Source organism: Microcaecilia unicolor, chromosome 4 (assembly GCF_901765095.1).
Source record: "Microcaecilia unicolor chromosome 4, aMicUni1.1, whole genome shotgun sequence".
NCBI classification, from domain to species: domain Eukaryota; kingdom Metazoa; phylum Chordata; class Amphibia; order Gymnophiona; family Siphonopidae; genus Microcaecilia; species Microcaecilia unicolor.
This window is the reverse complement of record NC_044034.1, coordinates 188992091-189009027: the sequence shown is the minus strand read 5'-3', so window position 1 is coordinate 189009027 and position 16937 is coordinate 188992091. Positions and strand designations below refer to the sequence as shown.

The window sequence follows — 16937 nt, the reverse complement described above, 5'->3', positions numbered from 1 at the left end:
TCTTCATTCGGTTCCTTCTTCCATTTTCTGAAGGATGCCTTTTTAGCTCCAATAGCCTCCTTTACCTCACTTTTCAACCACGCCAGTTGTCGTTTGGTTTTCCGTCCTCCTTTTCTGATACGTGGAATATGTTTGGCCTAGGCCTCCAAGACAGTGTTTTTGAACAGCATCCACGCCTGTTGTAGGTTTCTTCCCTCTCAGTCGCGCCTCTAAGTTTTGTTTTTTTTACCGTTTTCCTCATTTTATCATAGCTTCCTTTTTTAAAGTTAAACGCTAATATATTTGACTTCCTATGTTTACCTTTTTGAAAGCAAATTTCAAAGGCGATCATGTTATGATCACTGTTGTCAAGCGGCTCCCGGACGGCTACCTCCCGTACCAGATTATGCGCTCCACAAATGACTAAGTCTAGAATTTTTCCTTTTCTCGTCAGCTCCTGTACCAGCTGCTCCATAAAGCTGTCCTTTATTTCATTGAGGAAGTTTACCCCCATATAGACTGGGTTAATGTAACATCAGGGCACGCTAGGGAGGTAATTAAAATCACTAATATATGTTGAAGGACTAGTAGAATATATATCAAGATATCGTTACAACAAATTCTACTACATAAAACCCTGTATTGCAGGTGTAAATTCACGTATATTCATGAAAATATGTGGAGAAAAAAAGACTTCAGAAACCACGGAGAAATCTCTTTAAAGGAACACCTTTCAAAGTTAAGAGAACTCCTCTTCAATCACTAGTCTTCACAAAAAAAAAACTCCACTCTTCTTCTTCATGAAATACTTGTGCACACACCTTTAACAATACAATAAGGTAGAGGCTGATTAATACGCCGCAAATGCGGTGAAATACACTTTCAATTATTACTTAGCTTGAATCATCTTAATGTCGACAGTCCATGGTCTCTTCACCAATGTCCAATAATCATAATAATCATGGGCTTATGATTATTGGACATTGGTGAAGAGACCATGGACTGTCGACATTAAGATGATTCAAGCTAAGTAATAATTGAAAGTGTATTTCACCGCATTTGTGGCGTATTAATCAGCCTCTACCTTATTGTATTGTTAAAGGTGTGTGCACAAGTATTTCATGAAGAAGAAGAGTGGAGTTTTTTTTGTGAAGACTAGTGATTGAAGAGGAGTTCTCTTAACTTTGAAAGGTGTTCCTTTAAAGAGATTTCTCCGTGGTTTCTGAAGTCTTTTTTTCTCCACATATTTTCATGAATATACGTGAATTTACACCTGCAATACAGGGTTTTATGTAGTAGAATTTGTTGTAACAATATCTTGGTAATTAAAATCACCCATTATTATTGCGTTGCCTAATTTATTTGCCTCACTAATTTCCTTTAACATGATCATCCTGGTCGGGCGGATGGTAGTACACCCCTAGCACCGTCCTGTTCCCCTTTACACATGGAATTTTGATCCACAATGATTCCAAGAGGTCTTTTGTTTCCTGCAGAATTTTCAATCTATTTGATTCAAGCCTCTCGTTAACATACAATGCTACTCCTCCCCCAATCCGATCCACTCTATCACTACGATATAATTTGTACCCCGGTATGACAGTGTCCCACTGGTTATCCTCCTTCCACCAGGTTTCAGAGATGCCTATTATGTCTATTTCTTCATTCAGTGCAATATATTCCAATTCTCCCATCTTATGTCTTAGGTTCCTAGCATTTACATATAGACACTTCAAGCTAGACTTGTTATTCCTTATCACATCACATCATGTTGATTACTTGACCAGTACTATTTTACTATCTTTTGTCTGGTTTTTATTATTTTTATTTAATTTAATTAATTTAATTTTTGTTACATTTGTACCCCGCGCTTTCCCACTCATGGCAGGCTCAATGCGGCTTACATGGGGCAATGGAGGGTTAAGTGACTTGTCCAGAGTCACAAGGAGCTGCCTGTGCCTGAAGTGGGAATCGAACTCAGTTCCCCAGGACCAAAGTCCACCACCCTAACCACTAGGCCACTCCTCCAATCCAAGGACATTGAATCTACTACAGTATATTTTGCAACCTCACTATCAAGAAACTCTGTCTTCCCTGTTTGGACGATATGTTTGCAAGATACCTTATTCCGAACCATACACTTTTGTGCGACTGTCAGCCCCCCCCCCCCCCCCCCCCCCCAGTTACTAGTTTAAAAGCTGCTCTTTCTCTTTTTTAAATGATGATGCCAGTAGCCCGGTCCCATCCCAATTAAGGTGGAGCCCATCCTTTTGGAATAGGTTCCCCCTTCTCCAGAATGTTGCCCAGTTCCTGCAACACTAAAACCCTCCTCCTTGCACCATTGTCTCATCCACTCATTAAGACTCCAGAGCTCTGCCTGTCTCTTGGGCCCTGCGCGTGGAACAGGTAGTATTTTAGAAAACTCCACCGTAGAGGATCTGGATTTGAGCTTTCTTCCTGAGAGCCTAAATTTGGCTTCTAGAACCTCTCTCCCATATTTTCCTATGTAATTGGTACCCACATGTACTAAGACAGCCGGCTCCTCCCCAGCACTATCTAAAATCCCGTCTAGGTGATGCGTGAGGTCCGCCACCTTCGCACCAGGCAGGCAAGTCACCAGGCGATCTTCCCGTCCACTAGCCACCCAGCTATCTATATGTCTAATGATCGAATCACCAACTACAACAGCTGTCCTATCCTTTCCCTTCTGGGCAGTAACTGGAGATGTATCCTGCTAGTGGATAGTGAATCTCCACTACTGCCAACTCCAGACTTCGCGCCTTCTGTCTCGCTGCACCCTATGCCTGGAATAAACTTCCTGAGCCCCTACGTCTTGCCCCATTCTTGGCCACCTTTAAATCTAGACTGAAAGCCCACCTCTTTAACATTGCTTTTGACTCGTAACCACTTGTAACCACTCGCCTCCACCTACCCTCCTCTGTTCCTTCCCGTTCACATTAATTGATTTGATTTGCTTACTTTATTTATTTTTTGTCTATTAGATTGTAAGCTCTTTGAGCAGGGACTGTCTTTCTTCTATGTTTGTGCAGCGCTGCGTACGCCTTGTAGCGCTATAGAAATGCTAAATAGTAGTAGTAGTGGTGTGCAGGTCTAGGCTACAGGAGTACTAAACTGGATCCTGCAGTGCCCGCTAGAGCCTATCTGTTAATGCACTTAATTGGATTAGGTGTAGGAAACACTTTTAAGACAACTTAGGAATCACCAGCACAGAAATATAACAGTTGAAGGAGGACTACCAGCACAGAATCAAAACTAGCTATTTTAGATTAGTTTATAGGAAAGAGAGGCTTAGAAAGGAGTTAATAGAAAGAGAGAGGCTTAAAAAGTGCAGCCAGTGAATGAAAGAACAGCTTTTTTTTTCCCTTAACATTTATTTCAGGCGAGATATAGAGAAAGAAAAATTCTTTTTTTTCTTTTTCAGAACACAGGCAGCACAGCCCCCAATCAAACCAAAACAGCTCTGTTAACAGGTCCAAGGCAGCAAAGCTCTGGATCTCACACCCCTTTTCTCTTCTTATTTTTTCCTCAAAATACCAGGATGTACACAGCTTTGCCCCTCCTCCCCTCTCAGCACAAGTTTCCTACTAGAGCCTATCTGTTAATGCAGTTAGTTGGATTATTTCCCTCGATAGAAAAACAGTTGTAGGAAACACTTTTAAGACAACTTAGGATTCAGCAGCACAGAAATATAACAGTTGAAGAAGGACTACCAGCACAGAATCAAAACTAGCTATTTTCGATTAGTGTATAGGAAAGAGAGGCTTAGAAAGGAGTTAATAGAAAGAGAGAGACTTAGAAAGTACAGCCAGTGAATGAAAGAACAGCTTTTTTTTTTCCCCTTAACGTTTGTTTCAGATGAGGTATAGCGAAAGAAAAGTTTTTTTTATTTTTTTTTTTCAGAACACAGGCAGCACAGCCCCCAATCAAACCAAAACTGCTCTGATAACAGGACCAAGGCAGCAAAGCTCTGGATCTCACACCCCTTTTCTCTCCTTATTTTTTCCTCAAAATACCAGGATGTATACAGCTTTGCCCCTCCTCCCCTCTCAGCACAAGTTTCCTGCTAGAGCCTATTTGTTAATGCAGTTAATTGGATTACTTCCCTTGATAGAAAAACAGTTGTAGGAAACAATTTTAAGGGCGGCGGTAGGAACAGAAAGGAGGGCTGCCGGGGAGCTGAGGGCGGACAGGTGAGCCGGCCCTGGGACTGTCGCTGGGAGTCTGACCTTGCAGATCGGGGGGAAGGAGAGGCAAGCCTCACTCCCAGAACAAGTGACTCGCAAGATGCCAAAAGATTTAACAGCCAGCTTGTGCAAACCGGAGTACACCACTGTTTCCGTTCCTTTCCGATGAACAAGGATCTTAGGGAGATGGTGGTTCAGGAATGGTCCTCTCCAGATTCTCCTTGTAAAGTCTCTTGGTCCATGTCTAAACCCTCTCCCCTAGGGAGGACAAGGATTCCCTGAAGCCGCCTACGTTAGATGCAGTAGTGACGGCAGTCACTAAGGACACGGCCATTCCAGTTGATGATGGAGCGGCGCTTCATGACCCTCAAGACAGGGAAGCTAGAATCCTTTTTAAGCATAGTTTCGATCTGTCGGCCCTGGCTCTGCAAGCTTCGGTCTATGGGGGTTTGATGGCTTGTTTCCGTTGGGCTGAGAAGCTCTTGGATGATCCAGGTTTTTACAGTAGCTCCTGGGTTCAGGACTTGGCCAGGTCAGAGATGGGCTCCTCCTTTTTGTCTGATGCTCTCTGCGATTTGCTGCAAGCATCAGCCAAGAACATGGCCCTGGTGGTTGGAACCCGCTGGGTGCTGTGGTTACGGAATTGGGTAGCGGATGCGGCCTCTAATCCAAGTTATGTTCTCTACCTTTTAAAGGTTCCTTTCTCTTTGGGGAAGAGTTGGAGAAGTTGGTGCACAGTCTTGGGGATGCTAAGGCCCGCGTCTTCTGGAACTACGTCCTAAGGCAGGTGGTCGATGGATGTCATAGAGACGTGACTCCTCGGGGGGAGTCGGTCCTACCTGCGCCTCTCAATGAGAGTGCGGGGGTCCAACCTCTGGTGTGTGTAGGTGCTCGTTCGAGTCAGTTTTACCATAGGTGAGCCCAGATCACGTTGGACCAGTGGGTCTTAGAGGTAGTTTACGATGGGTTTACGCTAGAGTTCGACAGTCCTCTTCCCAATTTCTTTCTAGAGTCTCCTTATCGTTCCCGACTCAAGGCGGGGACAATTCGAGATACTTTGCTTCGTTTGATCGCTCTGGGGGCTGTAGTACCTGTCCCTCAGCGGGAATGGGGGACGGGGTGTTATTCGATTTATTTTGTGGTGCCCAAGAAAGAAGGTTCCTTTCGTCCCAATGTGGCTCTGAGGGTGCCATCTTTTCGGATGCAAATGTTGCGCTCAGTTATTGTAGTGGTTCGGAAGGGAGAGTTCCTCACTTCCCTGGATTTGACAGAGGCCTATTTGCACATTCCCATCCGAGCGTCTCATCAGCATTTTCTTTGGTTTGTTGTCTTAGGGAAGCATTTTTAATTCTGTGCTCTGCCTTTTCGTCTCTGGGGAGCACCCTGAACCTTTTCCAAAGTCATGGTGGTTGTGGCGGCAGTTCCCCGGAAGCAGGGAATCTTAGTGTACCCATATCTCGACGATTGGTTGATTCGGGCCTAGCCACGGTCGGCGAGCAAGGCGGCAACCGAGTGGGTGGTCAGTTTTATGCAGTCTCTGGGCTGGGTGGTAAATCCGGTCAGGAGCCATCTGCTTCCGTCGCAGACCCTGGAGTTTCTGTGGGTGCATTTCGACACTCTGCAAGGTCTGGTGTTTCTGACTTCCGGTTGGGTTGCCAAGCTGCAGGGACAGGCCCGTTGGTTGTGCATGGAGAAGGCTCCAACGGCTCGTTCTTGCCTCCAGGTACTGGGCCTCTTGGAGGCAGTGATAGAAGTGGTTCCTTGGGCCAGGTCGCACATGCGACAGTTAGTTTGCTCTTCTGAACCGCTGGTCTCCACAGTCTCAGGATTTGAAGGAGAGGTTTCCTCTTGCAGAAGCTCCCCGCCTCAGTCTGCATTGGTGGCTTCAAACCCGGAACCTGGTGAAAGGCATGCCTTTGGATCCCCCATAGTGGATAGTGGTTACCATGGATTAGAGTCTGGGGGGCTGGAGAGTGCATTGCCTTGGTCAGGTAGCTCAGGGACGTTGGTCGCTGGAGGAAGCTCGCTGGTCCATCAACCAGTTGGAGACGTGGGCTATCCAGTTGGAGCCTCAGGCCTTACAGTCTCTCCTCGTTGGCAAGGGCATCTGGGTTCTTTCCGACAACGAGATGGACGTAGTCTATGTCAATTGCCAGGGGGCCATGAAGAGCCGAGAGGTGGCCGAGGAGGAGGCGGCAGTGGAGTTAATGCGTTGGGCAGAACTGTATGTTCAGGATCTTTTGGCGGTCACGTGGCCGGACATTCAGTCACACATTAGTCCCCAGAGAGTGGTCGCTTCATTGCTTGATTTTCGACCGCATGGAGGTGGAATGGGGTCTGCCAAAGATGGATCTCATGGCGACATCCTCCAATGCCCAGGTGCCTCTTTTCTTCAGTCGACGGAAGGATCCTTGTTCCGAAGGGATCAATGCGTTTGTTCTTCCGTGGCCTTCCCAAGAGTTGCTGTATGTGTTCCCTCCGTGGCCACTGGTGGGTCAAGTTCTGCAGCGAATTGAGCGTCACTCGGGCCCATTGATCCTGGTAGCTCCGAACTGGCCACGTCGCCCGTGGTATGGAGATCTAGTTCGGCTGGTAGTCAAGGGGCCATTTCTGTTAGGGGACTCGGTCAGGTTATCTCAGGGTCCGATTGAGATGCCCAATCCCTCTCCGTTCTTGCTTACAGCTTGGCTCTTCAAAGGAACAGGTTGAGCAAGAAAGGGTTTTCCCCTAAGGTAGTTGATACAATGTTGACATCGAGAAAACGGTCTACATCGTTGGCCTATGTGCGTGTGTGGTGTCTTTTTGAGAGCTGGTGTCAAGATCGGTCTTACAGGATGGTTTGGACAGGGGACTCTCGCTGTCCTCCTTGAAAGTTCAGGTGGCGGCCTTGGCCTGTTTCCGCGGGAAGGTTCAGGGAATTTTCTTGGTGGCTTTCCCGGATGTAGTTTGTTTTTTGTGGGGAGTTAAGCCGATACATCCTCTGGTACGCACGATGGTTTCTCCGCGGGACTTGAATCTTGTTCTGGAAGTACTGGTGGGCCCTCCCTTTGAGCCCTTGGCGTTGTGCACTTTGAAGGACCTTTCTCTGAAGACTGTGTTTTTAGTGACCATTGCTTCAGCTCAGAGGATTTCTGAGCTCCAGGCTTTGTCCTGTAGAGATCCTTTTTTGTTTTTTTCCAAGGAAAAAGTCTCGCTCAAACCAGTGCCGTCCTTTTTGCCTAAAGTAGTTTCTGATTTTCACGTGAATCAAGTGATTTCCTTGCCAGTCTTAAGGAATAGATTGGGGAATTCTTCTCAACGTCGATTGGCGAAACTGGATGTCTGTCGAATTTTGCTGTCTTAACTGCGGAGCACGCATGACTTTCGGGCCTCGGATAGATTGTTTGTCTTACATAAGTACATAAGTACATAAGTACATAAGTAATGCCATACTGGGAAAAGACCAAGGGTCCATCGAGCCCAGCATCTTGTCCACGACAGCGGCCAATCCAGGCCAAGGGCACCTGGCAAGCTTCCCAAACGTACAAACATTCTATACATGTGTCACGTGACACATGTTATTCCTGGGATTTTCGATTTTTCCAAGTCCGTTTAGTAGCGGTTTATGGACTTGTCCTTTAGGAAACCGTCCAACCCCTTTTTAAACTCTGCTAAACTAACCGCATTCACCACATTTTCTGGCAATGAATTCCAGAGTTTAATTACATGTTGGGTGAAGAAAAATTTTCTCCGATTTGTTTTAAATTTACTACACTGTAGTTTAATCGCATGCCCCCTAGTCCTAGTATTTTTGGAAAGCGTGAACAGACGCTTCACATCCACCTGTTCCACTCCACTCATCTATATATATAAAAGGCACCACTGAAGCCTCCAGCCGGAAGTGTGAAGCGCCAGAGATATCCGGTTTCCCCATGAGTGAAGGAAAACAGCACAGCAGGAAATCCCACAAAACAGTGAAGGACTCAGAGGGGGAAGGGGAGAGAGATGCCCTCACTCTCTCTCTAACAAAAACACAGAACATCAGGAAACAACACTGAAGGACTGGACTCGGGAGGGGGAAGGAGAGAGGGCAGAGGGCAGGGCAGGGACACACACACTCCCATATGCACACTCTGAAGAAAACCTTGCTAGCCCCCGTTTCATTTGCATCAGAAACGGGGTTTTTTTACTAGTTATTTTATATACCTCTATCATGTCTCCCCTCAGCCGTCTCTTCTCCAAGCTCAATAGCCCTAGCCTCCTTAGTCTTTCTTCATAGGGAAGTCGTCCCGTCCCCGCTATCATTTTAGTCGCCCTTCGCTGCACCTTTTCCAATTCTACTATATCTTTCTTGAGATGCGGCGACCAGAATTGAACACAATACTCAAGGTGCGGTCGCACCATGGAGCGATACAATAGCATTATAACATCCTCACACCTGTTTTCCATACCTTTCCTAATAATACCCAACATTCTATTCGCTTTCCTAGCCGCAGCAGCACACTGAGCAGAAGGTTTCAGTGTGTTATCGACGACGACACCCAGATCCCTTTTTTGGTCTGTAACTCCTAACGTGGAACCTTGCATGATGTAGCTATAGTTCGGGTTCTTTTTTCCCACATGCATCACCTTGCACTTGCTCACATTAAACATCATCTGCCATTTAGCCGCCCAGTCTCGTAAGGTCCTCTTGTAATTTTTCACAATCCTGTCGCGAGTTAACGACTTTGAATAACTTTGTGTCATCAGCAAATTTAATTACCTCGCTAGTTACTCCCATCTCTAAATCATTTATAAATTTATTAAAAAGCAGCGGTCCTAGCACAGACACCTGAGGAACCCCACTAACTACCCTTCTCCATTGTGAATACTGCCCATTTAACCCCACTCTCTGTTTCCTATCCTTCAACCAGTTTTTAATCCACAATAGGACATTTCCTCCTATCCCATGACCCTCCAATTTCCTCTGTAGCCTTTCATGAGGTACCTTGTCAAACGCCTTTTGGAAATCCAGATACACAATATCAACCGGTTCCCCTTTGTCCACATGTTTGTTTACTCCTTCAAAGAATGGAAGTAAATTGGTCAGGCAAGATTTCCCCACACAAAAGCCATGCTGACTCGGTCTCAGTAATCCATGTCCTCGGATGTGCTCTGTAATTTTGTTTTTAATAATAGCCTCTACCATTTTCCCTGGCACCGACGTCAGACTCACTGTTCTATAGTTTCCCGGATCTCCCCTGGAGCCTTTTTTAAAAATGGGCGTTACGTTGGCCACCCTCCAATCTTCCGGTACCACGCTCCATTTTAAGGATAAGTTGCATATCACTAGCAGTAGCTCCGCAAGCTCATTTTTCAGTTCTATCAGTACTCTAGGATGAATACCATCCGGTCCAGGAGATTTGCTACTCTTCAGTTTGCCGAACTGCCCCATTACGTCCACCAGGTTTACCGTGAAGTCAGTAAGTTTCTCCGACTCCTCCGCTTGAAATACCATTTCCGACGCCGGTATCCCACCCAAATCTTCCTCGGTGAAGACCGAAGCAAAGAATTCATTCAGTCTCTTCGCTACGTCTTTGTCTTCCTTGATCACCCCTTTTACCCCTCGGTCATCCAGCGGCCCAACTGATTCTTTTGCCGCCTTCCTGCTTTTAATATAGCGAAACATTTTTTTACTATGTTTTTTTGCCTCTAATACTATCTTTTTTTCGTAATCCCTCTTGGCCTTCTTTATCTGCGCCTTGGATTTGCTTTGACACGCCTTATGCTGCTTCTTGTTATTTTCAGACGGTTCCTTCTTCCATTTTCTGAAGGCGTTTCTTTTAGCCCTAATAGCTTCCTTCACCTCACTTTTCAACAAGGCCGGCTGTCTTTTAGAGTTCTGTCTTTCTTTTCTAATTCGCGGAATATGTATGGCCTGGGCCTCCAGGATGGTATTTTTGAACAGCGTCCACGCCTGTTGTACAGTTTTTACTTTCCCAGTTGCCCCCCTAAGTTTTTTTTTTTTTTTTAACCGTTCTTCTCATTTTATCATAGTCTCCTTTTTTAAAGTTAAACGCTAACGTATTTGACTTTCTGTGTACAGTTACTTCAAGGTCGATATCAAAACTGATCATATTATGGTCACCGTTATCAAGCGGCCCCAGTACCATAACGTCCCTCACCAGATCATGCGCTCCTCCAAGGACCAAGTCTAGAATTTTTCCTTCTCTCGTCGGCTCCTGCACCAGTTGCTCCATAAAGCTGTCCTTGATTTCATCAAGGAATTGTATCTCTGTAGCGTGTCCCGATGTTACATTTACCCAGTCTATATTTGGATAATTGAAGTCACCCGTTATTATCAAATTGCCCATTTTGTTCGCGTCTGATTTCTTTTATCATTTCTGTGTCTACCTGTTCATCCTGGCGAGGCGGACGGTAGTACAGTCCTATCACCGTTTTTTTCCCTTTTATACATGGAATTTCAACCCACAATGATTATATGGGGATCGTAAGGAACGGCCGCTTCCAAGCCAACAATTGCTAGGTGGTTGAAGGAGGCTATTGCCTCAACCTATTTATTGAAGGGTTGCGTTGTGCCTCCGGTGCTTAAGGCACATTCCATACGGGGAGTGGCTTCCTCCTGGGTGGAATGCAGTTTCATTTTTCCGCAGAATATCTGCAGGCAGCTGTTTGGTCTTCTATGCATTCGTTTGTGAAGCATTAAAGAATTGATGGTCAGGCAAGAGAGGAGTCCAGATATGGTGCTGCCATGTTGACCTCTGTTTATCGGGGTTCCCGCTGTTAGTATTTTACTGCTTTGTTACTTCCCAAGCGTCTTGACCAGTCTGGAGGGTTGCTGAGGAAGGTGAAATTAGGCCTTGGCTGCAAAATTTCTTTCCTCTAGACCCTCCAGATCGGTCAAGAACCCTCCCTGTTCTCAGCACTGCTACTTGTTCTTGTTTTGGGTTCTGCTTTGGCGGTTTTGTAGTGGTGTTCTGTTCTGCTGTTATACTACACGCTAGGAGTAGTTTTCTCTTTCTGGCATCAGACTGGTTCAGTTCTGGGCGATGGTTGCTTCCGGTCTGCAAAGCACTGTTAGTTTTGAGTTGGTTTTTCATGTACAGGGCTTGGGGAGTTTCTATGTGTGGTTATCTGCTTTGCTATCAGTAAACTGAATGGCTAGGGTTGTGCACAGGATAAATATACAGTGTGCAAAGTTCAGTGTTCTCAGTCTCCCTCTGCTGGTAGGCATGCATAACCCAAGCATCTTGACCGGTCTGGAGGGTCTAGAGGAAAGAAAATTCGCAGGTAAGGCCTAATCTCATCTTCTATCTGTTGAAACTCTTTACAGTGGCTGCTACCCATTTGTCATTTTTCCCATCTCATTTCATGTTCCATTCCCTCACTACACCTATCTCTGGTATAGCTTTTTCTTCCCTTTTCTGCTTCTTTGTCCACTCAAATTTTGCCCTCTTTTTCAACCTCTGGTTCTTGATCGCATTGTTACCTTTTACCTATCAACTTTTCATCTCCTCTCACTCCCTAGCTCTCCCATTTCGTGTCTCGTTCCCTGTTCTCATCTGTCCTTCGTCTGCTTACCATTACCACATTTCTGTTCTCTGTACTCACTATCCTTCTCTCAGTCATCTCCTTGACAACCTCCCATGGCCTTTCCCACCTAGTTTCACCATTCTTGATATCTCCCCTCCCTATTTCTTCAATCTTCCATTCTCCCCACTCCCCCTACCAGGGTCCAGCATCTTTCCCTCCCTTCCATTATCCAGCATCTCTCTCTTTATTCTCTCCCCTACAGTCTATTTGGACACTTGTTTTCTAGAGGTCACTGGCAGCTGTAGCAATTCACATATGCAGCCTGAAACTAGCCCCAGAGCATTTCTTCTGTCATGTGCCACCCGGTCAGAAACAGGAAGTTGCAGTAGTATGAAGGCTTCAGGGCCAACCGCGGCTGTATATGTGAAACTGCTGATGATCTCTAGAAGACAAGTTTTAAGGTACAAAGAGGGGAGGTTGAAAGAGAGGGAGAGATGCTGGATTGCGGATGGAGAGGCAGGAGGAGAAATGCTTGAATGCAGGAGGCACGCACCTGTATGCGTGTGAAGAGGGTTGCTTGGTGTGTGAGGTCAGCTTTAGGAGTATGTCGCATGCCTAATGCATGCAACTTGGTATTCTATGCTTTGCTGACACTGCACATCAGCAGACAATTGCTTCACCTGATGATCCACCAGCCCAACAAAATCTATGACTTGTTGTGCCAAAGTAGCCACAGCCCCCAATTCCCCAAAATAGTTTTCCCTCTGCTGCATACAGTCCTCTGCCTTTTTCTTCTAGCAGGCAGGAGGAGAGGATCATGTCTTACCTGTGTTTTATTCTTACCTTTATAATCTTCATTTTGATGTCTGGGCATGCATGAGAGACTCTGGCACTCTGTGCAGTACAAATTGATGCTAGCAGAAGAGACAAACATATGGCCCCACACCCTCTGTCCAGGCATACTAGCAGCAGTCTGATAACAGACTCCGTTCCTTTTATCTTGCTGCACCATATGCCTGGAATAGACTTCCTGAGCCAGTACATCAAGCTCCATCTCTGGCCGTCTTCAAATCTAAGCTAAAAGCCCACCTTTTTGATGCTGCTTTTAACTCCTAACCCTTACTCACTTGTTCAGAACCCTTATTTTATCATCCTCACTTTAATATTCCCTTATCTCTTGTTTGTCCTGTTTGTAGATTGTAAGCTCTGTCGAGCAGGGACTGTCTCTTCATGTTCAAGTGTACAGCGCTGCGTACGTCTAGTAGCGCTTAAGAAATGATAAGTAGTAGTAGTACATAAGCACATAAGTAATGCCACACTGGGAAATGACCAAGGGTCCATTGAGCCCAGCATCCTGTCCCGACAACGGCCAATCCAGGTCAAGGGCACCTGGCAAGCTTCACAAACGTTCAAACATTCTATACATGTTATTCCTGGAGTTGTGGATTTTTCCCAAGTCCATGTAGTAGTGGTTTATGGACTTGTCCTTTAGGAAACCGTCTAACCCCTTTTTAAACTCTGCCAAGCTAACCGCCTTCACCATGTTCTCTGGCAACGAATTCCAGAGTTTAATTATGCATTGGGTGAAGAAAAATTTCTCCGATTTGTTTTAGGTTTACTACACTGTAGTTTCATCGCATGCCCCCTAGTCCTAGTATTTTTGGAAAGCGTGAAAAGACGCTTCACATCCACCTGTTCCACTCCACTCATTATTTTAGATACCTCTATCATGTCTCCCCTCAGCCGTCTCTTCTCCAAGCTGAAAAGCCCTAGTCTCCTTAGTCTTTCTTCATAGGGAAGTCGACTCATCCCCACTATCGTTTTAGTCGCCCTTCGCTGCAGCTTTTCCAATTCTACTATATCTTTCTTGAGATGCGGCGACCAGAATTGAACACATTACTCAAGGTGCGGTTGCACCATGGAGTGATACAATGGCATTATAACATCCTCACACCTGTTTTCCATACCTTTCCTAATAATACCCAACATTCTATTCGCTTTCCTAGCTGCAGCAGCACACTGAGCAGAAGGTTTCAGTGTATTATCAACGACGACACCCAGATCCCTTTCTTGGTCCGTAACTTCTAACGTGGAACCTTGCATGACGTAGCTATAATTCGGGTTCTTTTTTCCCACATGCATCACCTTGCATTTGCTCACATTAAACGTCATCTGCCATTTAGCTGCCCAGTCTCGTAGGGTCCTTCTGTAATTTTTCACAATCCTGTCGCGAGTTAACGACTGAATAACTTTGTGCCATCAGCAAATTTAATTACCTCGCTAGTTACTCCCATCTCTAAATCATTTATAAATATATTAAAAAGCAGCGGTCCTAGCACAGACCCCTGAGGAACCCCACTAACTACCCTTCTCCATTGTGAATACTGCTCATTTAACCCCACTCTCTGTTTCCTATCCTTCAACCAGATTTTAATCCACAATAGGACATTTCCTCCTATCCCATGACCCTCCAATTTCCTCTGTAGCCTTTCATGAGGTACCTTGTCAAACGCCTTTTGAAAATCCAGATACACAATATCAACTGGCTCCCCTTTGTCCACATGTTCGTTTACTCCTGCAAAGAATTGAAGTAAATTGGTCAGGCAAGATTTCTCCACACTAAAGCCGTGGATTTGCTCTTTAATTTTGTTTTTACCATTTTCCCTGGCACCGATGTCAGACTCACCGGTCTATAATTTCCCGGATCTCCCCTGGAACCTTTTTTAAAAATGGGGGTTACATTGGCCACCCTCCAATCTTTCGGTACCACGCTCGATTTTAAGGATAAATTGCATATCACTAACAGTAACTCCGTAAGCTCATTTTCAGTTCTATCAGTACTCTAAGACTTACTACTCTTCAGTTGGCTGAACTGCCCCATTACATCCTCCAGGTTTACCGTGAAGTCAGTAAGTTTCTCCGACTCGTCCGCTTGAAATACCATTTCCGACACCGGTATCCCACCCAAATCTTCCTCGGTGAAGACCGAAGCAAAGAATTAATTCAATCTCTCCGCTACGTCTTTGTCTTCCTTGATCGCCCCTTTTACCCCTTGGTCATCCAGCGGCCGAACCGATTCTTTTGCTGGCTTCCTGCTTTAAATATACCGAAAAGATGTTTTTTTGCTTCTAATGCTGTTTTTTTCGTAATCCCTCTTGGCTTTCTTTATCTGCGCCTTGCATTTGCTTTGGCACTCCTTATGCTGCTTCTTATTATTTTCAGTAGTAGTAATATAGCCTACAAAGAATCTTTTTAATAAGACTAATACAACCAGTACTGTCCTGACCTGAGGAAGGAGAATTTGACTTCTAAAAGCTAATAAAAAATGTATTAAATTAGTCCAATAAAAAAGTATAATCTTATTTTTCCATTAGATTTGTTTTTATTTATTAACCTTTAGAGTGTATTAATATGTATACTGCACTACTTTTACCAGACTCATGTCAAAATTCTAATGGCTTTTACATTTTGATCTGTAATGCAATTGGTAGTCCTCTACTGTCATTAGTAGCTAGGAAAGTACCAGGTACTACTCATTAGTTAGTATCTGGGAAATGCTATTATATTATTGCTTAATGTGGGTGTACATGTTTAGAAGTACTGTTAAAGTAAGCACATAAGCTGTACATACTGACTTGATTTTCCATATTTTGCTAAACGTTAGTATTAAAGTTGTAATACGGCTCCTATCCTTACATTTTTGTGGGGAAAAGTACTGCTATATATTTGCACATGTAAATAAAGATAGGAAAAACATTGATGCAGATCTTAAGTGTCAGTTAACCTCTTTTTTTTTTTTTTTTTAAACAGTAAACACTGTCTGGGAAGTCATGAATATATTCAGGTTTGCAGAAAATGGGACACCGAAATTAAATTGCAACTTTTATCCCATAGCACAATATGCAGGGACCTGGCTCGAACGGTAAGTAGGATTTAAGCTCTGAGTGCTCAGTCTTTCTTTTGGTGCATTTCGTTTAAACATATCTTTATTTTCTGGTTTTTATGTTGTTTAGTTGTTGCTGCTTACAACTTTCCAACTTGTGCTAAATTTGTTGGTATAGATCTTTTCATACCTTTTCAAAGAGTAGCTCAGGGCATGCTTATAGTGATCAAGTATCCCTTGCTGTGCATGCAGTATATATGCACACATTTTCCTGACCTCATCTTGCTAGTAGCAAGCATTTCAGTTGAGTTGACAGTTTGAGCCAATTTAAGTTAAAGTGCTCTTTCCTTTTCATCCAGCTAGACCAGTCCAGACCAGTGAGTTGTCTCACCTTACCAGCAGATGGAGACAGAGAAGCTGAACTTTCCAGTGACTACTGGTATATGTGGTGCAGCCTGGAACTTGTCAGTATTTATCTGCCTCCAGAAGGTGATACAGATTGGACTGATGCAGCAGACCTTCTTGACAGGTTGACTGCCCTGGGGTGTAGTCCATGGTCTGTGGCCCATGGTTTGAGTGTTTTGGCCAGTGTTGAGTCCTGAAATCGGTCCAGGCAGAATAGGAGCGTAACCCTGAGTCTTAGTCCACAGGCTTTCGCTTGGCAGGGCTGTTGGACTTCCATGTTCATGGACTGTTTTCCTCTTTCTGACTTTTCTTTGTTAGTGGGACCCTGCCCTTTTCTCTCTTTACAGGGGGCTTCTGAAATTAGGCTAATAAAGTTCCCCTAAAAAATAAATCAGTAAAGAGGAGGAAGTGACGTCACAAAACAAGATGGCAGCCTAGTTCTATTGCTCCTCACCCTGTCTTACTATTCACAAGCATTTCTCTGGTAATCAATATTCGTTTGTTCGGATCAAGCGCTGGGGTCCTGCAAGAAAGGTGTGGCAGTGAGAACGGTGGAAGAGATGGTGGGGTAAAAGGAGTCGGGACGGCTATCGGGGCATTCTGCGAGCAAGGCCCGTGCTAGCCACGTGGCGAACCAGCCATCACCAGTTTCACACTCTGACTCGGACTCAGCGCTATCCTTGGCTGAGTTGCGGTTACCTCCATCACAGAAGAAGGGTGTCTCCTCAGAACTAAAGAAAATCCTCTCATCGATTCAAGCCGACATTAATTCCTCTAGAGTTGAGATACTTGATTGAATAGAAATGCTCAGTTCGGATCTCAGAGAATTAGGAGGGAGGGTGGAAGACATAGAGCTGAAGATAGAAGAACACGCTAAATCCCTGTCTACCAAGCTACAAGAATCTCGGATTTGGGGGCTAAACATGAAGAGCTAATGACTAAAGTAGACGACC

General features: G+C 44.9%; 1 protein-coding gene across 1 annotated transcript in view; it reads left to right on the top strand.

Moving 5' to 3' along the window:
* The window catches only part of PIK3C2A (phosphatidylinositol-4-phosphate 3-kinase catalytic subunit type 2 alpha), a 564057-nt gene that overhangs the window by 171936 nt on the left and 375184 nt on the right, over positions 1–16937 (top strand). Inside the window, 1 exon segment of the mRNA XM_030201063.1 lies at positions 15507–15618. Within this exon segment, the coding sequence (XP_030056923.1) occupies positions 15507–15618 (112 nt within the window).